The sequence below is a fragment of the Anabas testudineus genome, chromosome 13, assembly GCF_900324465.2.
Source record: "Anabas testudineus chromosome 13, fAnaTes1.2, whole genome shotgun sequence".
Taxonomy (NCBI): domain Eukaryota; kingdom Metazoa; phylum Chordata; class Actinopteri; order Anabantiformes; family Anabantidae; genus Anabas; species Anabas testudineus.
In genome coordinates, this window is record NC_046622.1 from 22,206,502 (window position 1) to 22,231,115 (window position 24,614).

Consider the following 24,614-nt stretch of genomic DNA (forward strand, 5'->3'; position numbering starts at 1 on the left):
CTATATGGCAGTGTGTATAACAGTTATGTACCAGTAAAATCGATCATTTTATCCTACTAATAACATTCATTCACAACTTTTGTGAAAGCTTGTGCAAAAAACAGACCTAGTTTTTAATCTGACAAATCGCATTCTAAACAGTTTCCATCCTCTAATATAGCGAAGTGTGGAATAGAGCAACATAATAAGCTGGCAGCCTTATAATAAATACATGTCCTACTTGCATACACCCATTGTTTACCTCCAGTGGCAATTGATTACGGCATTAAACTGTTGGAGCAGCCAGCACCATGAATTTCCTTTCTGACTCAATCTGTCAGTCCCCCTCATTATTTAAATCAAATAACAAATCTGCATTAACACACAGCAAATTTGTCACCAGCTCAAATCAATAAACAACGTGACAATTGAGTTGGCATTCGCTTGAGCAGCCTGCAGCCTCCTTCACTCATAATAAAAAATGAAAACATTTCAACCTCGGGAACAAACCCGCGTTGTTCTAAATGCACAACAGGGACACAAGGGTTGAATGATGCTTGTCGGGGGGGGGTGCCAGCAGTATGGAAAAGAGATGGAAGATGTGAACTGTATGTTTTCATTTTTATTAGCATTGGAAAGTGGAGAGCCATGGAAATGAATCAGATTCTATATATGGAGTAAAAGGATGAGGTAAAAGCAATCATCTCACCTCACCTGTTCACCTTAAACACTCAGAACTCTTAAATTGGGTTAGGGTTAAATTGTCAAGCTGGTCATTATTCAAATTTCAAATAGGTAACACAAGGCTGCAGAAATCGAAATGTTGGCTTCACATCTCACTAATGACAAAACTGACTCCGTTACATCCTCCACCCAAAATAAACCCGTCCTTTTCTGGATCAGACAACGTGTTCAATCACACTGAGCTTTTTCAGCAAACTGATGAATATGAAAAGGTGCTCTCTCTCTCACAAAATGTTAAAATACTGAGAAGACCCTGGACTATTTAGCCATGGTCAAATCATTCAGTAAAAGGTTTTTCTGCGGAGTAATAACACCAAAGAGAATAAATAATAAAAGCATGGCACTCTTCACAGCAAGCGGTTAAAAGCCTGTATTCCTCAGGCTTGTTCAAAGTCAAACTTATGACGCTCCACTCTGTTTCTGCATGTGGAAACAGTGGAGGAAGAGAAAAGTGCCACAGCTGGAGCAGCAATTTTAACCTTCTCCTCCTCCTCTTCCTGAGATGACAAAATTTGGATTATTTCCGTTTTTCTTCTTAACGTGAGCTTCAAAAGCGTGAGCTTATCTCCTTTCTTTCATTTGATCACTCACATCTGAGAGTTTCTTGGTGTGAACTGCAGATAAACTGGAGCTTTACCTGCCATTGGTTAAAAAAATGAACATTTATACTCGAGAAGTGGAAGTGGACAGGTCATGAAGCCCCTCAGTAACTTCACTCCGATCTTACAGTAAGTCTCCACGTCAGCCTTAGACTCTCAGCTCTAACAGCAGTCTGTGTCACTCTTCTGTTTTCATCACCACTGCAGGCCAGCTCAAGGGGACTGAGATGGTGTGACAGGCTGATCCCTGGGTGTATTTTAATGTGTGTGTGTGTGTGTGTGTGTGTGTGTGTGTGTGTGTGTGTGTGTGTGTGCGCGCACGCGCATGTTCACGGGTGTCGATTTGCATGGGGCAGATGTGCAGATGTCAGGGGAGGTGATGAACAGGAATGACAGCTTTGAACCATCCAGTCAACAGCTGTGCTCCCTCGACACCATGTCACACAAACGCTGACTGATGCACGACAACATCAAGCGACTGAAGCGATCTCAGCTCTCACAGGTCACAACACGCAAAGATGTTGATGGTTCATTGGTAATTTATTATCTCTACATTTTTTAGAGTCATGGAAAGAGAGCTACCAAAACCTAAAATCTGTTTTCTAATATTTGTTGTGATCTGAACAACTTAACATATCCTTAAGTACAGTCTTGTGATGGCAGGACGCTGTTCCCTGATCAGCTTGCACTGATGCACTGATTGCACTGGTGGCTGCACACTGCCACTGGCCCAGTTCACTGAAGAGCCTCAATAACTGACATCAGGAACATGAGGGCACCACCTCTTCATATGCCACCACCTCTTCCCTTGCTCTGAAGAGGTTCCTGACCAGCTATTACTAGTGGGCTTACAAAATCTATGTATGTACACAGGCTATCTGTGAGTGAGAAAGGGGTAAAATACATTCTAAAACACACACTGACATATGCAATACATACACCCACAATAGGAAAACTAGCAGGAATAATCTGGAATCGTCTTTGTGGGGCATTTCTGACTGTCCACTGCAGCGTGGAAGAAGGCATTCATCATAACTACATAAATACCTCCCCTCCCAAAGCTTATTCTGAAGATTAGAGAGGTAAGCCTATAACATTACAGACCTCCCCATCAATCACGCTCCAATCCAATTCTTTTAGCTTCCCTCTCTACTGTTCTATAAACAGCTGATATTATTCTTGGTTAAAGGAGACTTATAGTATATCCAGTGTGCAAAACTACCAGGACACCCAGAGCTGCTGAGACGTTAAGAGTCTTGGAGTATGCAAGTGACTGTAGTGGATCATAACTCCAACAACCTTTTATGGCCTTGTCCTGGTTTCCCTTTCAAGGAAGGCATTCTTCATGCTGAGCATATGTTTATGTTTGGAACAGCTCTACTTTCCCCCTGGGCTTAGACTATAAAGCCACAAGAAAACACCTCCTCTCTTTTCTTTCCAAAGTTGAACTTTGTTGTTTTTCATCTCTCAATGTCACTCCTTCTTCAGAAGCGTCTTTGTTCATTGGAAGTGTCCTGCTTTCGTCCAACTTGAAAGGATAATCCAAGGTTTTGCACAATAAAGTGCGTCAAGTTCTTCCCATATGGCGCAGCAGTAAGAGGTGGTAAAGTGAGTGTGATCAGCTAATTAGAGATGGAGAAAATAAAACAGCTTGAAATGAGATGTGAGTGGCACCTAAAGCACAATTATCTGGAGTCAAATTTAGGACTCCTGGGACGGCATCACAATGGCTGTGAGGGCTTCTTTCCCAAAACATTTATACTCCCCAAATTGCAATACCCATCATGTTGCTTATGAGAAAAATATTCTAATTAGATCTACTCATTTCTGTTTCTTAAATATGAAACCACAGCCAGCAGCTGTTCAGCTTTGCTGAGCATTGTGCCTTTTAAGGCATCTGATATCTGATAAATAAATGGCACGTAACTATGTTCCCATGCAGTTAATTTAAACAAGATACATCTGTGTTTCTCTTTCTCCTCAAGACTAGTGAGTATTATATATTTATATAAAAAATATATATCATATGTAAACTATATATTTTAGATATTTCATAGCTGACTCTTGCGCTGCAAATAGTGTGTTAGTGATGAGGTACAGCGCATCTGTTCACATATGACACATGCACGTGTTATCTTATCCCCCAGCGATTCCTTCATTCCAGATATTGTAGTCGCCTTGACACCACTCTTACAAAATGCAGCTCGTGCAATGCACAACTCTGCTCTGCGACAGCTGTGATAAGGATAAATATTTCATGTTTTCTAGGACTGAGTGCAGTGAACGTGCCTTTTTTTAGCAAACAGAATATGCAAGGAAAGGGAGAGAGAAGGGAAAATCAAAATTAAGGGAAATGGAGCAGAGCATGTTCCAGACGGCCTCTAATCTGTTACACTCAGTGTTACTCACTGAGCCTCTTTTGCAGCAGGTTTGTATTTTACATGAAGGAATGTTGGACAGCAGAAATTCAAAAAAACACCCCTGGCTATTGGCTGACTTAATCTAATATAACAATAGAATGATAATAACACATAATTGATTAGTATATCTACCATCAGTCTCTTGGGGGATGAGCCCTTAAGTGGATAATTGGTGGGATAAGTACTGTATTCCACTTATTCACTGATGACTCCTTCTGGGACTGTGAAAAGGCTAGTAGTCAACCGTGCTCTCAAGTGTGCCTATTTCTGGCCAGCTTGGCACGTTAAATGCATTTCTTCTCTGCTCTCATCAGTAAAAAGGACAGAGAAAGTGGTCGAAAACAATTAGGAATAACCAAAGTTGCTACATGATCCATTTGTTACCCACTCTCCCTGGTTTGTTCCACAATCAGCCACTCTTCTGTATTCAGATTTCATCCAGTTTGGTCATTACAACAACAATCACAGATGCACGTTAAATAATAGCACACAACATCAGTACACACTGACTGCCAGAAACGTCCCCTGGATCTTTTTATACATTTATTACAGCTGCATGTTTCCAGCTTAATAAAACAAGAGACAAATGAGTTATTTTTAATGTGTAATCATGGAATTTCCATAAACTTTGAAGAGGCTTTCACAAATCTTTGGTGCAACACTTTTTACTACTATTACAATAATTGACTGATGGGCAAAATAAGAAAACCTTAATATAAGATTTTAGTTATCCCCCAAAATTAAAATGTCAGAGTCAAACTGACATTAAATGTAAAAGAAAATCAACAGCCCTTATCTTGAATAAGATAAAATAAAATACAGAGTACATCAATAGCGTAATATAGAACATAATTAGAGAGGTGAGACACAGCAACAAGAGCACTGAATTAACAGTAACATTAACTTCTGCCCATCACCTGAGAAAAGCTCACACGAGCTGGACGGAGACGACAACAAGTCAACCAAACTAACAGGAACAACACACAAAGAGAGGAGCTGCTGGAACTGGCTGCCGCCCAACGAGTGCACTCTAGAAGTAAACAGTACTACTGGTCCTGTTTGAACAGTAAATGACACTTTCACTGTTTTCTGCCATTTTACAGAGCAAATGATGAATTAAAACAATAAACAACAGATTAAAATGGTAAATGGTCTGCACTTCTATCATATAATATATGATACTTTTCTACCGTACTAGTTCTCAAAGGTTTTTTACACTGCTCCTCGTCCATCTGTTCGCACACACACACACACACACACACACACACACACAGCGGCCATGCAGCTTACCTGACTAACCAAGGGGCAACTTGGGGTTCAGTATCTTGCCCAAACATGTGTGAGGAGCCAGGACTCGAACCACCAACCACTCTGCTCTGACCTCAGACACCCCTTTAGACTAAAGGTACAATATCCTACTTTTGCCAATCAAGCTGAACCAGGGTTCCCTGTTCTTATTCTTGTTCTTATGAAACTGCAGTATATTAATAAAAGAACGCTACAGAAACTCTCAGTGAAGCACAAATAACTAGTCTTCTCTGACGGGTCATGAAGGGATTATCTTAAGGCCTTCACACCTCTGCTGCACATTATGATATGTTCAGGAGCACATTTATGCTATAAAATATTGGAAAGAAGTTACATACTACTCAATAATGTAATTAATGGTTAATTGTAGCTAGTTTATAAACGGTGGTGTCTTGGATATACACTAATAACATCTGTTTGTTAATATACATGATCTATAAGTTAACACCCCAAAGCAGAATCCTGAACTCTTTTTTTTTCTATAATCATGTTTGGTTTTTCCCGTCCTGTTATTTCTAGCCACCGACTCCAGCTTTTGACCTCTTCTCTCCCCAGATACTTATTAGGACAGGGACGTGTCAGCTCTCGATGTCTCTTTCTAATAGTCAATATATAGAGAGTAGTAAAACAGCTATTACTGTCTGTTTCACAACTCCCTGTACCACTGCAGGCACTACCTGGATCTTGCACTAATAAATATATCCTGAGCAGAACCTGCTAAATGACTATGTTTAAGATCTTTAGGTTTCTGTAGTGGACAAGGCCAATACACAAAGAGTCACTAGTACATATGCATACATGATGGAGTTGGGCGTGTTTATTGAAAAGTTTCCATTATCTCTGAGACTATTACAGCTGGGCAGACAGATTACAAGGTTAAGATAGGATAAAACGAGCAAGTGTAATACTAACCTCTGGCATCAAAGAACTCCTCGTCAGAGCTGTCAACTGACTCCTGTGCGATATTTTGCAGACACCAATGTGTGGCGCTGTGCTTTCGTGATGAACCTGTGGGCGACAAAAAGAAACCACTGAAAATCTGCTTTTACACTGGTGGAATGACAGAAAGGGACATGCCTTTAATCACAGAACTCAAGTACAGGGGGAAAGCAAAGCACCGATGCCCCAGGTGGGGATAGATGACCTTTGGAGTGTTACAGTAGGTGAAAAGACTCAAATTGACTTTCCTTTGAGCAGAGTTATAGCACACAAGTGTTTCACCAAGAAAGCCACGTAGTGTTATTTCTGACCTTCTGATACACGAGGAGGGATGAAAAAGGATTTGGAGCAGTTTCCATTTGTTGACAATATTCAGTCATAAGTACCGAGATATAAAACCCTTCAAACAACAGAGAGCGTCAAATGATTTCTGAGGCAGAAGGTGGTTTTGAAGCATTTTGGTGAAATTGATTAAAAAAACAAAGTTCCACTACAGTAATATTGCTGATAAAAAAATTTTCAAATGCAATTCTACTGAACCACGTCAGGGTCCATATGGTGTTTGTATATTGCCCCTGAACATGTTTCCCTCATGTTTTCCTCCTCTATGGGATAGTGACCTCAATAAGCTTCCTCCTGTCAGCACTGTTGTTCCCTTCCTGACCCAGGGTCAAATCCTGCAGCTTTGTTTTCCCATAGCTGGAGTTCTCTGCATTCTTCTTGATATCACAGCAAAGACAAACTGTGGCCATTGCACGATGATGCTTCAGCAAATGTTTCACTGTGAAAACGAAGACGAAGGCATACGGTCGAAATTCCAGCAACAAATCTTCTATCACATAATTCACAGGGACGTTTGTTGATATTTGTTGAAGATCAGATCACATTTCATGACTAATTTCTAGAAAACCAGGACATTCTTGCTTATTACAATGTATGCATATAATGTATATTATAATTTTTTATCTGTCCATGAAGGGGTTTTCCTTTCTGATGCACTAAACAGCTTTCTACCCATCAATGTTCACGCTGGACACTCTTGAGCAGAGCTGTAAAACGGTCTGGCTGAGAAACGCGTCCCTAGAGGCTCCGCAGGAAATGTGTGTGCTGTTGTCTCTCTCCGGCAATCTGCAGTGGTACCGTACTGAAAACACTACTTAGCTAATAATACAGCACTTGCATGTGTTTGTAGATTTCCTACATAGCGCTTAAGTGTCCACACTTTAGTGCCTTGCAAGATGGAGGGAGGAGATGTAAAAAGCCTTTATAACATTTTACATTACGGTCAGGAAGCCATTAAGGATTTCAAAAGAGCAAGGTGGCCTATGGCAAATCCATGCAGCTGCCTAGCACAGAAAAGACCAGGGATTCATCACTTGGTCTCATTTGTCATCCTCATAATTATGAGATTATGCATCATTAGAAGGTGTCCATCATAAATACTGTGAGTGACGGCTCTGGACATTCACAGCACGTGTGTCGTTCCTCCTTGTGAAACACAGATTCCTTTCATTAGTCCTGGTTTAACTTAACTTAGTTTCTGCAACTGCAAAGTGCAACTGGGAAGTCTTGCAGTGTGTCAGCAGTGTTTAGAGAGCTATCAAACAATAGATAGTTGGCATGCCTGCTTGTGGTATTTGCCCAGTTGCTCATTTATGTTTCGTGCTGCGTCAGGCGTCCTCCCTGGCAGTAACACAGACATTAATACACACACAGCATGAAGTCTACCATGAGATAGAAGAGAATCTCCACAAACCTCAGTAATCTCCTCACTGAGTGGGATGGTATTTGGTTATTTGCTTCTTCATCTAGTGTTGGTTCATTTGTGCTGTGATAGATTTTTTGCATTTCTTGCTGTTGCTGCTGCTGTGTCTGTCTGTTTTCACCCAGTTTACAGTTAAAATGGTGGCAGATAACTAACCAACTAACCAGAAAATGCTTAGTAATATTCAAAACACTGGGGCTTTGACTTCAGACTAGGCAAACAAAGACAAAGACAAGACTGATCTCAGCATCTATAATGTGCTCAGTCACTCTCGTGCACAATTTCTACTCGACTGTCTGAGCTTTTGAAAAAGCCATCATGAGAAGGCATGTCTACAGGCAGAGGTGTTCCTGTGTGCGACAGTGCTGAGAGCTCCTGTGGGTACGGAAAGCACACGCAGAGTGTGAAGAGAAGCTGACAGGTTGCACAGCACGTGCAAATGAAAGTTTGAAAAATAAAAACTCCTGATCTCGCTATCCCCAGCCAGCTGCCACTCTAAACAACTGCCAAACACCTCTCTCTGTTATGGGCTTTGATTTTTGTTATGAGCAAGACCTTCACACTGATCTGTTTTTATTTAATGGATTCCCACGCACTCTATATTCTTTCCTCTCCTGGAGCTTTACATGCACTTTGAATGCGTTATAAAGTTTAGGAAATCTAACTTGTAATTACTTGTATCACTGAACCTTCACACTACTGTGCCGATCACCAAGTGGTGCCTTCCCCACTGGGTAATGGAAGTGTACGCTGTAACTCCCTGCAGGACATTTACTGTACACTATATTCCCACAGACAGTGAGTGAATGCCTGAAAGAACTGCAGATTACTATCACCAAACCAGCAGGAGTGCAAATCTGAGTAGACCATGCTGCATGTACCTGGGAGCCAGGAATGATTGTGCTCATATTGCATTGCCATTTTTCATGAGGGGCTTCGCAACCAGTCAATCATGGCAAGCTGGCATGTTGATTCAGGCTGAGGCAGGGAGGCCAGTCCTCCATCGTGTAGATATTTACAACAAGGCTTGTGGTTGTTTCACTGAACAGTCTATTGGAAATCAGCATTAGTTTAATGAGATTGTAGTGCCAAGCATATTAGGTGAGATTGTTGTAGCTGTGTACATAGTATTTAAAATGAGCATCACATCCAAAATGAAAGTGCTGTGTGACTGGCTGAACCAGAGAAGCAAAGCAAATCTGTTCCAGAAAGACACGAAAAGAGTACAACATTTCAGGCCTAAACTGGTTTGTTATCAGGTAGAGAGGCTTTTTAAACAGCGAGCACTTGACCGAATCATCTGTCCTTGTGGAGCAGAGTATTTTTATTAGTTAATGTTATTTATGCAGCCCTGAGGTCAGATCTGAATATTTTTCAAAATTGACAGAATTTTTGTCCAATTTGAAGACCGTCTGGTGTTTTGACAGATTAGAACACTGAGGGCAATCTTTTATAACTTAAAGTAATTCACACCCCTGTCCAGTTGGTGGCAAGTCCACAGATTAATTAGCTGGTGTCTTGTGTGTTTGATCCACTGACGTGAAAGGAGCACATGCTGCAGGATTTGGCTCTTCAGGATGTTTGGAGCATCGCTGACTTGTGGTCAGTTCGCTGGGAGAAACATTCCCCAACTATAACAGCCATGAGAAGTTGCAAGGTTTTCAGACTCAGACCCAGAAAATGTAGAAGGGGACAGAGAAGGAGCTCGCACTACAGCTCTGCCGCTTCAATGGGGCTCCTTCTGTTGGAGATCATCTAGACACTCCTAGTTGGTGGCGTGTTCTGGGGTACACCCATGTACAGTAGATAGATTTACAGTCAGTGAACTAACTTTTATTCATTTTAATTTAAAATTTGCTATAAAATCTTTGGTCTGAACTTAATTGAATGAATCCATCCAGACACTACAACACTATGTCTGAAATTTGGGCTTATTACTTTGAACAATAGACCGTCTGACAACAGACTGAGCCCACATATTTGTTTGTTGTTTTCAGGCACTTTCGTATAATAATACACAAAGACTAATACAATGGAGCATAGGGTTAGTTTGCCTGTAGGTGCTGCTCAAATGTCACGCCTTTTTCAAACCTAATGGAGCTAGAATTACAAGCAAAAATTAAACAAGACTCAATTTCCAGTTGGCATAGTGCATCTTGAAAATGGTGTGTGGTGTATTAGTAATGTCAGGGAAAATACCAATCTATAGTTCACAAAGTGGACTTTAGGATGTTCTAGTCCTCACTAATTAGCTTCAATTCCGTTTCACAGTGTTCAGAGGCAATCACCTACAAAAACACCACAACAACCGTCATCAGTTACTCAGTCCCAGTCGCTTTCGTCTGCAACATTAAAAAAAAAACACGCAAAACCAAAACAGCTTGTCTTTTGAAACTCAATGTGCAACTTATAGGAAATAAGGAAGGAGGGAGAGACGCCACTTCACTGGGCTCTGTTCAAAGAAATCCTGTGTGTAACTATCTAAAAAGCTTTACTTCAGAGCAAGACAACAAAGCTTGCTTGTGATTCATCTCATCCCTCTTTCATCTATTTCTTTCCATTATCCACTTTCATCAGCGTTAACACGTAGGCCTGCAGCCAGTTGAAACAGCGGGCTGACAGCATTCATTACCGGAGCAGGCCCCATTCCAATCACAGGTTATACCCATTTCTGATATGATTCTTCAGCTTTGCTACACACATGGTGCTGCATTTGTCAGGAGGTACTACTGCAGGACGCTTCTGGGTCAAATGTTAGACTTTTAATCTGAAAGCAGGATAAGTCAGTCTTGGGAATTTTCTGTGAGGATAGTCCTTATAAACAGTGGATTAGTAAGTACATTGTATTTGGTGCACAGACTTTTTATTTAGCCAGATAATGTCTGGATGTTGAGTCGTGACTACTGAACGATTAATGCTTGATTAGTAAGTCTTTTTATTTATTGTAATTCGATAATGACTAAACCTGACGTACTGTGCAGATGGTTGAACCTCAATACAACATGGATTGATTTTATATCTCATACTAGTTTGAATAGCAGTTTGTAGCTTTATCAATGCATTATATACCTCAGGATACTGCATATTACAAGTCACCTTTGTGATTGTGGAGAATGACCTTTGTCTGTAAATACAGATGCATTATCAAACATGCCACTTGATGCAATGAAGGTATTATTGTCACTTTAATAACAATGGGCCTATTTTCACCATTAATTAGTGGTGGGATTTTAATCATTTCCAGAATGCTGTTTAATTACCATTACACTTTAGAGGGCAGGTAGATATTAATGAGCCTTTGCTTTTCTTACCATCAGTGTCTCTGCTTTCAGAGATTCAGTCAGTCAGCATACGTGAATGCAAATGGCCAGAGGTGAGCTGTGGGGCTCCATCTCTCCCAGCCATTGCTCTGGTGACTAAAATTTCAGTTTTATCTTGGCTTAACAGTAATGAGCTCTGAGTTAACCACAGACTGATGCCATGAATACACGCAATCAAGCTGTCAGAGCGGCTGTAGCCATCTGGGAATCCAGATATGTATAACGGGGTATCATTTGCTTAACTATGTAACTGATGTGCCACTGCCAAGTGGTAACATGTACTGTACTAAAACCAAAATAGATACGGAGAATGGTTAAGTCGTCAAATCAGTAAATAGGACTGTAATGGAATTCATAAAATTGAATAAACATTCAGCTACACGCTTAGTCATAATTAGCTGCAGATATGCCCATTCTGTATTTATAGATCAAAAAACAACATGAAGTTTCTTCAAAGTGAATGTTAACCATATAATAAGTGAGCAAAGAACATCTTCCATCCTACATGACTCATATGTTTTTTGGTATTCACAGTGGGAGAAGCTGTCTCTCTCTCTGACTCAGGTGATTTCTGAACAAACCCTATAATTTATTAATCTATATGGTGTTTTCTTTGCAATTTGCAAGCTAGGCACATATGATTACAGGAACATTCAATACATGATAATCTGCAGGGCTGCAAAATAAAGGCAGTATTATCTATTGGAAGGCAGCTGTTGAAGATGCAGTAAAATTATGAATTCAGGAGGGTAAGGCTGAAAGTAAAAAATGGCATGAGTGCAGCTCCTGAAAGATTTATAACTGAACTCATTCATCTTTCTATCTCCTCTATCACACATACTGTATCTGCCTTAGACCTTGGACTGTGCTACTGCCTCCAGCTATCTAGAGAAAGAGTTCACTTTTCTGTAAAGTTTATGTATAGTATATGTCCAATTATTACATGTTACATAATTTAGGAGTAAAAGCAAGATGCAACAGTAGCTAAAGACAGAGAAAATGCACGTATAAGCCAAATAATCTGACGAATGTGCATTAAATAAGAAGAAATTGAGCACACATACAGATTAAAATCTTTTCCACGACCACAGGATATGTCTTCAACATGGTTGTTAAAGAAATGAGAAGCTACTCACTGCATCAGTTAGGGTTAAATAACTTGTTGTCAGCTGAATCATAATCATTAATGCAGTAATTATCCAATGGGAGGCTCTTACTTATTTGCTTAGTTAAATCCAGGTGGTGACTGTTTTTTGGGATGGGCAGTGTATATTTAACAATCAGACAGTTCAGGGGTTTAAGTTGAAGTCATTCATTTGTAAAGCTTCCAGAAAGGATGGTGTTTCACTGATACTGGCTCTGATCATCTGGTGATTCATCACACAGCTGGCTTTAACTGCAGTTGAATTCATCATGCAGATGGTTTTCACAGAAGGGCATCATTCCTACACAAGTCTCACATCATCTAGGCGCAAATATTTTATTCAAAATTGTATCTCAAGGTGTGGGAATTCCTGAAACGATGTGGATTATAGATCCCATGGGGTGGAAATATCAAAGTGGAGTACGGGCAAAAAAAAATGTACTGAAACACAGCAGTGTTACAATAAACTACTGGCTGGTTTTATACTGTATCAATTAAACTAATAATTACTGCTTATTGACACATTATATCTTGTATTAACTATTTTTCCCCACATGTTCTAGCGTTTCATCTTTTCACATTTTCATTTAGTGGGATCTGCTGTTGCCTCTGAGCTCCTTTACGGTTAAGTCTGGCTTCTTTTGTAAAATGACACATCCACTAACTAATACTGCATTAATAAACACAGATCTGCATCATGGCACAGTTGTAATTCTGGTGACTGAGAACAAGTCATGCTGTCAAGGGTACATCAAGGGTTTCTTCTTATTCTCTGGTAATTATAAAGCATGTATACAACACACCAACACCAGGCTAGATATGTAACTGCACCTTGACTATTTCATTAATAGCTCCAGGTTGCCACATACAGACAAAGGAAACAGTGCCTCATGTAGTGCAAGACAATACAGCGACTGGCTGCCGGGATTTTGTTTATATCTGCAGCACTCAAGAGCCAGTCGAGCTCGCCAGGGTTCATGTTAACTTCTTCATACTTTCTTGTTCTTGGCAACTGAAGGCAGCAAATGTTGTGGCTTGATAGAAGCGGACACAGAATTAAGGCTTAATGGAATTGAAATCCTCTACATCAAATCTGTAATTCAACAGAATGTCGTGAAATTGTGGAATTTATTATAGTTTTGTTTTATGCATTCATTTAAGTAAGGTTACAGTCTCCTTAAGTGGTAATGCTACACTCTTGGAGGTGGAAGCCTAGGTAAAGAAGCCAATCGATGCCCCTATGACTTTTAATATCCCTGACACAGTCCAAAATGCAAAATTTTGTTACAAAAATGAAATTAATTTTGCTATTTAATACAAAGTCCCTTTAAGTAAAATGTGGTATTTTTATTACACCAATTTTGGCTCAGCTCAATTTTTGCTCCAGTAGCCAGTAGAAGCACTGCAGACTTAGCTGAGTGGCTCTACTGGCTCCCTGTTAGCACAGAACATGGTGATGCTCAGCTGGAAGGAGCCATGTACCCTAAACCGAGTAGCGGTGTCTGTGTGTATGAAAATAAACACACACAAAAGTGTTTTTGACTTCTAAATTTGATCATTAATACAAATTAAAACTGTTAATGTTAAATATGTTTACCATGCCCATTCAATCAGAAAGAAATTGTGGGGGCATGTGGCACAGATGATGTTTTCCTCTGCCGCTATTTTTCATCTCTTCAGTGGAAGCTGGAGTGACATATAGGTCACATGCATAATGTACGTCATGATTTATTTAGTTTAATAAGTGTGTTTCCATCACACTTTGTTGCATTTTGTACTTTTCTGCTGCAGCTCTCTATAAACACTGCAACAGTTCAGCACCTTTTAACTGAACTAACATGTTTTCACTGTTTCCAATGCACATATAGAAAAAGGGTTGCTGCTATTTCATAATATGGATAAATAGAGATACATCATATTTGAACTAAGATAGATATAGTTACTTTACAGAAACTGATTAGTAATAAAAAACATAGTATGATCATAAGACTTTTTGAGCTACTACTTTTGTACTTTTACTTTGGTACAATTTAGTAACTAAGTATTTCTACACTTTTATTTCAGTAATTGATTATGAATAAACGGTGTACAAGTAATATGGATCTATGCAAGATGAAAGTATCAACATTTTGAACTGGAAATTGCTTCAATGTGAGCTGAAGAAGGTAACTGTAAAGTGCTCTGGGTTTTGAGAAAGGTATTGATGGCAACCACACATAGGCAGGAAGTGTGGGAGAGCTCTCGGATGAGGCAAAACACTTCCAAGTAAACAAGCTGCAACATCAGTGTGATATCTGCCACATCAAGAAGAAATCCAATGCCCCTCTTTTCAACATGCAATATGCTCCAGTAAAGACGAGCATCGCATGGAGCTGGCTAGACAGCCGCGAAGGGAGACAAATAGACTGTGACTCTGTGTCTACTGAGTGTGTTATGTCGTGCCTCAGTGAACAGCTATGCTTCACAGAAGGTAAACAGTGAAGAAATGCCTGCCTGGTCGCTGGAAAATCTATTAATAGCCTGCTCTCTACCTTAATTAAACCTCATTTGAGCATGCAATTAAAATCCAACTCCACAGCCAATGAGAGACACAGGGGGGATTGATTTCTCCTCAAAAATGATAAATCAGTCAGTTTCATATTCCAGACATTATCCTGCCGAATGCTATCTATCTGCACTGCAGCTATGCTGATCCACGCTCATATCGACTGTTAATGGACTGCTGTGCTGTGACTCGGCCATTACCACTATTACTGAGCTTGTTCTGCCTCCCTCTCGGTCCAGCTTGTGGATGATTACATGTGAAGAGCTACAAATTATAAAGAGCACACTTTATGGTCTTTAGACTGGACACTTAGTGGATGAGAAGACAGCATCGCCTAAATACAGCTATCTAGTAAAGGAAGAAACACGAGGAGATCTGGGAATACTATATTATGTACATTCACTTAAGACTACGACTGCATTGATATCAGTGAGGCCGGGCTAAATAATGAAGACACCTCACTGTATGCAGGACAGGTGGGAGCAGCTGTAATTAACTTCAACATAACTGCTGTCAAAAAAAAGTAAAGGTACCATTTTTGGTTTGAAGTACTCTAAAGTACTCTCCAAAGGCTATAATTATGGCCAGCCCACCAAAAATTCTAAGGTTGCTACAAACTCCTGGCTTTGGGAACTCCAGACTCTGTCATCAGTCCTGTGTCTTTGGGCTCCACAGGGCAAATGTTAAAGAACCTTCAAGTGGGTGCAAATGTTAAAGAACCTTCAAGTGGGTGCCTTCTGCAAACCAATTTCCCCTTGTTGATAATCAGGGCTGATTAATCTTCTGTGGATATATTTATTAATTGACTAATTATTTCAGCTCTACTGTGTAAAAACCTTTAAAAGCCAGGTGGTTCGGCAGGAAGATCTCCAGCAGGTGCTTCCAATCAATTAGCGACTGTAATTATCCCATACTCTAAAAACTTAGTTAAAACATGTTCTCTGTACCGGCAGGGCACGCTGGTAGATTTTAAAGTAAGAGCATTTGCTAATAGTCTCCCATTAGAGAGTGATGTAGCTTTCATCAAGTCTATTTCAAGAGTCTAAAAGCTTCTTCTGAAATGATTCACCAAACCAACAGAAGAGGCCGTTTCTTCCTTTCGCTCTTTGTCCAGACACCAGTGTGACGTCAACACTTTTGGCTGTGACAAACAACAAGCAGACTTGTTCCTCGCTCCAGGTGAGTTGGTCCCCTGCCACTACTTTGTCTCTGACCTGAAATAGCAGTGTGCCAGCTGCTGTGTGCATTGTGACTAGCCACTCCCCCCGACACAGGCCCGGTGTGCTTCCCCATGACAAACAGCTATTAAATTTAAATTAACACTGTTTTGTATGATCAAATAAAAAAACAAAGGTCACGGGCTGAATGCATTAGCACAGACCTCTGCAGAATTCAGTGAACACTGTGGTGCTGCTTGCTGAGCAGGCCGTGTGGAGACCATTTGCCAGCAAGGTGCCAGTACATACAGTATAATATTGCGTATAAAGTATTTATCATGTCTTAAACTGAGTGAAAGTGTTAATCAGAAAATGTGTCAGCACTCTTTTGCCTATTAAGAGACAGCACAGCAAAAAACATCAAAACTAGCATTCACTTACTTAAGCTTTACAGACAGAAAGAGGAGAGGCTGTTCATCAGCATCCTTCAGCCCTATTTTTAGCTTGATGCTGAATCTCAGCAAAACAGCAGGTAGGCTTCTCATTTATTTTATTTAGACAGCAACTAAAAAAAAAAAAAACAGGCTGATTCAATTTCATCAAATTCAAAATGCTCCGACGTGCTAGACCTCACGCTGAGTGCTGGAATAGTCCATAGAGTCTTACAGGGGACAAACAGTAGGGATCTGTTAGACTCTGAGAGGGAGGGATGCTTGAGCGTGATTAGAAAAGCAAAAGTTCTCTAAGAGATTTGGCAGCTCCATACCTGTCTGGCTTCAGGCTGCAGCTCATGCAGTGTGATGGGAGTGGAAATGGACGTGAGGATAGGAGCTCCTCAGTGGCCAATGGAAAGACTTATAGAAGACTGAATAAGGAGCAGAGCACAACTGGAAATATGCACCTGTATTTCCTCATGAGAAGTTAGATCTGACAGTTGCCTTCAGTGGCTGTTTATTCAGAAAGACTTAGCATCTACTGTACATGTACAGCCAGGCTAGTGGCTCTGGAAGTCACAGTGGTGCTTTAAGCTGGATGCTGCTATTACCACGACATGATCACAATGACAATCCACAGAGAACATTTTAATACATTTCACTATGCAAATTCAAATATTTACATAGTGTGGTGAGGTTCAGAGGATCAATAATATTAAAACCATGAATGTCTATTTATAGCATTGCATGGAAATCAATCTAAAGATCTTTGAACCTGCTAGAGCCCCACTGCTCTGGCAAAACAACAAAGAAAATCTCAAAAAGGAATTTAAGTCACACCGTTTTATTTTCAGTACCAAATCTTTTCCCCTCATTATTCCTAAATCCTTATTACTCAGCTCAAATTATCTTTCAATATTTGGACGATTAAAACTGGGGATCTGTTCTGCTTTGATAGACAGTCGGTGAATCTGGGCATGAAGCCATGTTTCTGCAGCAGGAAAAGGCACAGCAAACTTTAAAGCTCCGATAGTCCATAAACTCTGGCTGTTATACGTTAATGATGAAATATACAGCATGCTTATACAGTTACAAGGGAAATGGACATTCTTTGCAATTTCCTGGTTTAGGGCATGGACTGTGCATAAATGCAGTATTTTTAAGCTCATGTTTTCACTGAACACACCCATTAAACATACAGAATGATAGAGTAGTGATGACAATAGTGTTCCAATAGCTGTTTGAACCATCTTTGGCTGCAATCATCTAAAACAAGCACTTCCCGTAGCTGTGTATATACTGAAATACGATGGAGGGAACATCAAGATTTATGCCTGCTTTGCTGCATCTGCACCTGGACGGTTTGCCACCATGGAGAGGAAAATGAATTTCCAAGTTCATCAAGGTATCCTACATGATAATGTCAGGATGACTCTGCAAGCTGAAGCTCAGTATAAACTGGATGATGCAGCAGAACAATGACCCTAAACTTCATATAGGAAACTGTCTACAGGATGACTTCTAAGATGCAAAGACCACCTTTTAGAGTGGCCCAGAAAAAGCACAGACTTCAACTGAATACAGCTGCTGTGGAACGACCTCCACAGACCGAATTACACCAGATGTCTGAGCTGAAACTGTTCTGTATGAAAGAATGGTCCAAAGATCCTCCTGAACACCGTGCAGCTCAAATCTACAGCTACAGGAAGAACTGCAAATTGTAGTTCAACTAGTTATAAAAAATAGTTGCACTTACTTTTGTCACCATGACTGTTGTGTTTTGCACAATCTATGAAGAAAACCAGGAAATTGCAAATAGTGCCATCACTTTTTCTTGTGACTGTATCATCCATGCTTATTATTTGAGTCCATAAACTAGATAATACTGCAGATTTTACTCCCAAGTGAATCATGAGAAAAAGTTTAAACTCAAATCAAGAAGTATGGAATCCTCTGCAGGCCTCTTATAATTGAAAATGACAAAGATGTGCATACACAAGTGAAAGAACTAAATGACGGCTCGGCTGTCCATGTTGGTGAAGGTATTGAAGAGAAGTGTTTCTGTAAGAACTGCTCTTCTCTTCTTCAAGTTTTATTTATTATATTTAATGAAAAAAAAAGATGCACAGCATGTTTGAGATATGGGTGCACCAACAGTGTGCTCACACATCCTGCACATTGCCATCGATCTGCCACCAGCCTGCTGGACCATGGCAATGATCACATGATTTTACAGAGCTCGGCTGAAATGATGTAAGGGCTCACAGTGCAGCTTCCTCTAGCAAGTGAATTTAAGAAGACATCCACTATACAAGTTTCTCCATGCATTCAGAAAGCCTAATTTGTCATTCGAGATGTCTACTAAAAGTAGGACATTGCTTTATGTCGGGTGTACAAGTACCTCTTAGAGATCTTAGGAGCAACAAGTTTAATTAACGCATATTTGTACAAATCTCAGGTACGTCACTGCTTCAAAATGCTGGGATACAGATCAAAATCAGAAGGATTACAAATAGAAATAATATGCCACATGAAAAAATCAGTCATGTGAACAGATTGATGCTTTGATGCTTAAGTGACAAAAAACAAGTGATTTAAGAAGTAGATTTAAGAATTTATGGCGTTCATAAATTTTCTCTCTCCGCTCACAAGTGATCGCGGCCTGCTGTGCGTGTCACAGAACGCTTTTCCTTCCAGACACACTGACTGACTTAATCTGATTTGATGTAGAGTTTAAGTGTGATATAAAAATCGAATTAATTAAAAGCCAACAAAACATTTAGCCAGTATTCACTGTGGAGCGTCAGTGTGCTCTTTAGCAAACTTCAGTCGTGCAGCAATGTTCTTTTTAATAAGCAGCAGCTTCCTTCCTTGTGTCCTCTCATAGACGCCCTGCTAGTTCAATGTTTTACCTGCTGTAGACTCATGAACACAGATGTTAGTCAGTTCCAGTGATGTCTTCAAATCTTTGTCTGTCTGTCTGGGTTGTTTCTTTACCTCATTAATGAGTGTTCATTTTGCTCTTGGGGTCATTTTGACTGGTCGCCCACTTCTTGGTAGAGTAGCCACAGTCCCAAAGTGTCTCCATTTGTAGATTGTTTGTTTAATTGTAGACTAGTGAATTTCTAAAGTCTCTGACTTCACTTTGTAACCCTTTCCAGCTTTATGTAAATCAACAATTCTTGATTGTAGATCCTCTGAAAGCTCCTTTTGGAGAGGTATGGCTCTCATGAGCATATACTTCTTGTGCAGAGCAAAGTCAAAGGGTTCCAAGGGTTCACATACTTTTTCCGCTAACACTATGAGCTCTTTATGGTTGTTCTCAATAAATTATTTATTGATATATTATTTTAGGCCCATTATATTTATTAATACTCTTGACTAAAATGAAGATCAGATCATGTTTTATGACAAATGAATTCAGAAAGTATACATACACATACAATCACATATTTTTTCTTGCCACTGTAACTTCATGCAGCATGGAAGCATTCCCTCTCTACTTCTGCTACAGTACAACACAGCTAATATGCTGCTCTAATATGACTGCCCTGTTAGGTCTCCTATGTTCTTGTTTGCATATTTCTGACATAGTCAAATTCCTATTGTTTGTTCTAGTGTCTGACTTGTTTGGCACCTCCTCATGAAACGGTGGTATTCATCAGTCTGAAATAAACAGTGTAGGACAAATTTGTGCAGCTAAATTTAGGATCCAGGAGGAGGACTAATGTAGCCACAAGCTGCTAGCCTCAAGCAGAAATGATGTGTGGGCTACAGAGGTGTTAGGATCACTTCTCCACACCCCCGGATATTTTTCATGTTCAGAGCCGAGGCAGTTCCAACGGACACTGACTCGAGTGACATTGCTTGAGGCAATTTCTCAGCTGTCATGCAGCTATGCTGCTTCTGGAGCCACTTTGTCCACATATACAGTAGTATTTCCCAAGACCTGATGACAGACTTAGTGTGTACCGTTGGTGGACACAAGAATAAACTAAATACTAAAATAGTTGAAGAATATTCAAGCGAACGTTTGGGAAATGTGTAAAATAGAGAAGAAACTTGTGTCAGTTCAAAAAGACTATTTCTCAATGGAAGATTGCAAAGAATTTCGATTTTCCACCAGCTACAGTCGAGCACACTTTCACTTGAAACCCTGATTCAGTTTTGTCTGGCCGTGTTTCTTCTTTCCATTGCATCTCCCTCAGTTACCTGCTCAAGCTCACGCAGTCTTAGCCCCTCCCTTCCTGCCCTCTCTGCCACCTGTCACACATACCCACTTAGGCTGCACATCCTCCACTTTCCACTCTCCTCCTTTGCCACCAGACACTTCCCACACCCTGGTGAAGCCAATCTCAGGCCATCAAGCCCAATATTTATGGATTTCTCTTCCCTTCACACACTCCCCGATTGTCCTCAAAGAACACATCACTTTATGATTTAGCGCATGCCTCTCTTCCTGTTCCTCAAACGCCTCATCACGCCACAGACTCGGCTGTTTTTCAGCACCGTAAGTTGGCATTTGACTGAGGTCCTGTTCTGTAGATTCCCATGTCGGCTCTTGTTCACTGAGGTCCTTCACTCCTTGCACATGCTCTGTTCACGCTTGTCTTTGCTTTGTTTCACCCACGGTGTTAGTTTAGTCCATGTTCAGGATTCAGCAAGCTTCATGCTGCTGTTTGCATTAGTCACGTTTATTCATGCCCTCATTTGGCTCACTGTGCTCTCCCCTGCTGCTCACGCCCATGCTTGTTATTGTTCCCTTTGGCTTATGATAACATATGTAGATGATTTTTCACTGCCCAAAACAATTCAGGCAACACTAAAATCACACATCGGATCTCGATGAACAAAGTATTGCAGTTGAAAATCTTTACTAATCTATGTATAATCCGTTTGGAACAAAAGACAAAACAACAGACAATGAAAACCATCAACCCATGGACTGGAAATGGAAGTCAACACTGAGATCACAGGCTCATCCAAGTTATGGGAATTTTATCAATGCAACTAATGTGACTCAGGAGTGTGTATTGCTCGTTCATGTCTGCATGCACTCCAGACAATGTCTGGGCATGTTCCTGATGAGTCAGTGGATGGTGTCATCTATGAGCTCCTGGACAGGTATGTGGTGGTACTTGATGGCATCAGATGCACCAATACATGTCCCATAGGCGCTGAATAGGATTTAGGTGAGAGCAACATGGGGGCCAGTCTGTGGGATCAGTTGTCATCTATGGACTGCCTACTGGGTCAGGGTGATAAAACAATATAAGATATCTAATGCAAAATGACATGGACCAAAAAGACATGGTTGATATAACTTTGATAGAAGCCTATTCCATCATGTTTTGACAACAGACAACAGAAAAAAACAATGATAATGAGAACAACAACAACAACAACAACACACCAATCAATCAGCCACATCACTTTAGGTTGACACGCACGGTACAGACTCAGCCGGCAGCAGCACGCGTGATACATGTTATCTGGAGCTACCACTATCCTTTTTTTACCAGCTGAAGCAGAATCATTTAGTGCACGCGCAATACAGATATTACAGTCCCAGACCAAAGCAAGTGCTGGTGGTCTCCAAAGATATCCACCTTTGATCAGAAACATGCAGGTTACTGTGTTGGGCTCTCACAGTGCTCCTCATGTTCCTCTTTGCACAAATAAGCAGATCCTGGTCCTGCTGCTGGGTTGTTGCTCCTCTGTGGACTGGAGGAACAGTCGAATGGATGTGCCGACTTGGAGAAACCGGACTACCTGTGCCATCTTTAGCCTTTTCTCTTACTTCTCTGTGTCCTACACTCAGGCGTTGTTTAGAAATGCATTACATATCATCTTAAAAGACCATATATGTCAATGCTCTGCTCACAACTTGTCCCAGCTATTAAATATTAGTTAAAGAGGTTAATGCAACTCCTGATCTCAGCCTTTGCTCGATCATCTTGTTGCTATTTTATTTATATTACTTCAGAGACTTTCCACTTTCTTTGGCACCGCAGCCTCTTATCCAGCGAGGATGTTACCTTGAATCCGAGGCAGCAAAATTAAATCCCAAACCACACGGAATAAACCCCCACCCCGTGTGTTGTGACACCACTGAGAGTAATAACGATCTGATATTCCACTGATCCCCTGAGGGAAATCCTCTATCCATGCACGCCTCGTGGTAAAAGGTCAGAGCACAAAGGCCACACAAAGAGCAGCAACCCCTGACGCTGGGGCTGAAGAGACGACTTGCTCAAGGGCTCTTCAGCAGGGGCGGGCGTGTGTGTGTGTGTGTGACGCCGCTTGGAAATCAACCCAGCACCTCCTGCTGAGGACATTTCTCACTGCTCATCATGCCACCACCCTGCTGCTGCTGGAGTTATGAAGCGTTTGCATCAACTGCAAGTTAGCATTTAGCTCCATGAGTGGAAATCAACCCCAGGCCCAGAAGAGGATGAGCAGCAATAAACAAAAGCATCTTCACACTCACTGCATGTTTTCTTTTACTAAAATAAAGAAACAAAACAAAACATGCACCACAAAGCAAACAGGTGGCACGTTTGAGCTGCAGAGGAATGATTTGAATGAGCAACAATAATCCTTTTATGCAGCAAAATGTCACGAATTCAGAGGCCAAGCTCCTCGTAACTCTCTCTCTCCAATTTAACAATCAAACGAAGCGCATGAAAAGAACTGAGAGCTATTAATAGGAAAAGCACTGAACTCCTCATTTCGGAGAGGTTGAACTTTGACCTGGCTGCTTTCTGTTCCAGCTTTTCACCAGATGCCGAGAGCGCAGCGCACGCCTCGTGTTCCGGGTCCATAGGTTCTGCGATGTGAATGGGAATTTCCGCAAAAGGAGCCTATTTTAGTGCCACTAGTCACATCCTGGATTTTCAGAGCAGCTGCCAAAAGCACTCCCACCCCCACATTTATCTGGGGACACACATTGTGATGGACGTGTGACCACCGACCTTTGGGTTCGTCTGTAGGTCACCGACACCTCACCTGGGAGCATCTGGTCAGTCCGTCTTATTTTACACACACATGCACATTCAAACCTGCGGCACCACAGACAAACAAACAGTCTCTCTGACTCATCTGGCTCATAGGAGGACAGTCCACCGGACCGGAGCGGACTGCGCGTCTGCGCCCGGGTCCGGTTTCTCGCGCATTCCTCCAGATCCTCTCTCCATCCAGCAGCCGGCGAGCGGCACCAGACGCAGGTCTGTACCTGTTAGCGCGACGCCTTGTGCCTGTGTAGTGTGTGTGTGTGTGTGTCCCCCCCACCTTTACCTCTGCCTCTCGCCTCCTTTGACATAGTGTCCTCTCTGTCCCCGCGGTCACTCGGTACGAAGCCGTCACGTTTGCTCGGACACTTCATCCAACTGCGGCGCCTCCTTCCTGCACCTTGACGCCTGTCAGAGCGGGGTGGGGGCTCTGCCGTGTCGGTCTCCTCTCACTCACCGAGGGAGAAGAGGGGGGAAGAGGAGACTGTTGAGGCTGCTGTGCTCCCCCTCTCTCTCTCTCTCTGTCTCCCTCTCTCTCTCTCTTTCTCCTTCACCTGTGTCAAGTCCCCCCCGAGCGCCGAGCCGCCCCCGCCGCAGACATAATCCTCCACTTTGGTTTGGTTTTGTGTTGTTGTATCTGTGCAGACTTGGCTCACATGTGATGCCCAGCCAGCTCTCGCCCCCCTCTCTCTCTCTCTCTCTCAGAGTTCCTCAGAACACAAGCAGCGGTCTGCAGCTCGACTGCCTCCAGCGGTGCGCGCACGTCCGCGGCCGCGACCGCTGAAGGGCGTCCCTCCTCTCTCCCAACACCGTCTCCTGACTCTGCCAAATACTGAAGATGAAGAAGAAGGGGGAAGAAATGAGCTGCTCCAGAGACTTCATCCATGAAACCCACTTTACCTGCTTACATGTGGTTTCACTGAACAGCTGTTGTTGCTTACAGAAATGTTACACACACTGTTCACTGTGAATCTGTAGGCGTGCATGAAGCTAATAGATGATATGGAGCAGATGAGATGAAGAGCAGGAGGATGTATCACAGTATCACTGCTGGTTGTTTGTGCACGCAGTGCATGTGTGATATGAAGATAGTATATAAAGAAGAAAAGGAGTGAGTACGAGGTTCAGAAGGACAATGTGCTGAAAGATCAAAGATCACTATTAAAACGGATGAAGGTCACTAACGTTTCTTCCTACACAGCTTGTGGATGTGCCAGATCGGCTGCAGAGGACGTAGAGGAGGTGAGGTG

General features: G+C 41.5%; 1 protein-coding gene across 2 annotated transcripts in view; it reads right to left on the bottom strand.

Moving 5' to 3' along the window:
- pitpnm3 (PITPNM family member 3) overlaps positions 1–24,061 on the bottom strand; it is an 81,433-nt gene extending 57,372 nt beyond the window's left edge. Inside the window, exons 1-2 of one of the 2 annotated variants that reach the window (XM_026377072.2) lie at positions 23,651–24,061; positions 5,963–6,058 (exon numbers count right to left, since the gene is read on the bottom strand). In XM_026377072.2, coding sequence (XP_026232857.1) covers positions 5,963–6,058; positions 23,651–23,738 — 184 coding nt within the window. In that variant the 5' untranslated portion in view covers positions 23,739–24,061. Of the gene's footprint in view, positions 1–5,962; positions 6,059–23,644 lie in introns of both variants that reach the window. The other variant, XM_026377065.2, reaches the window with a different exon arrangement.
- Positions 24,062–24,614: the final 553 nt, after the last annotated feature.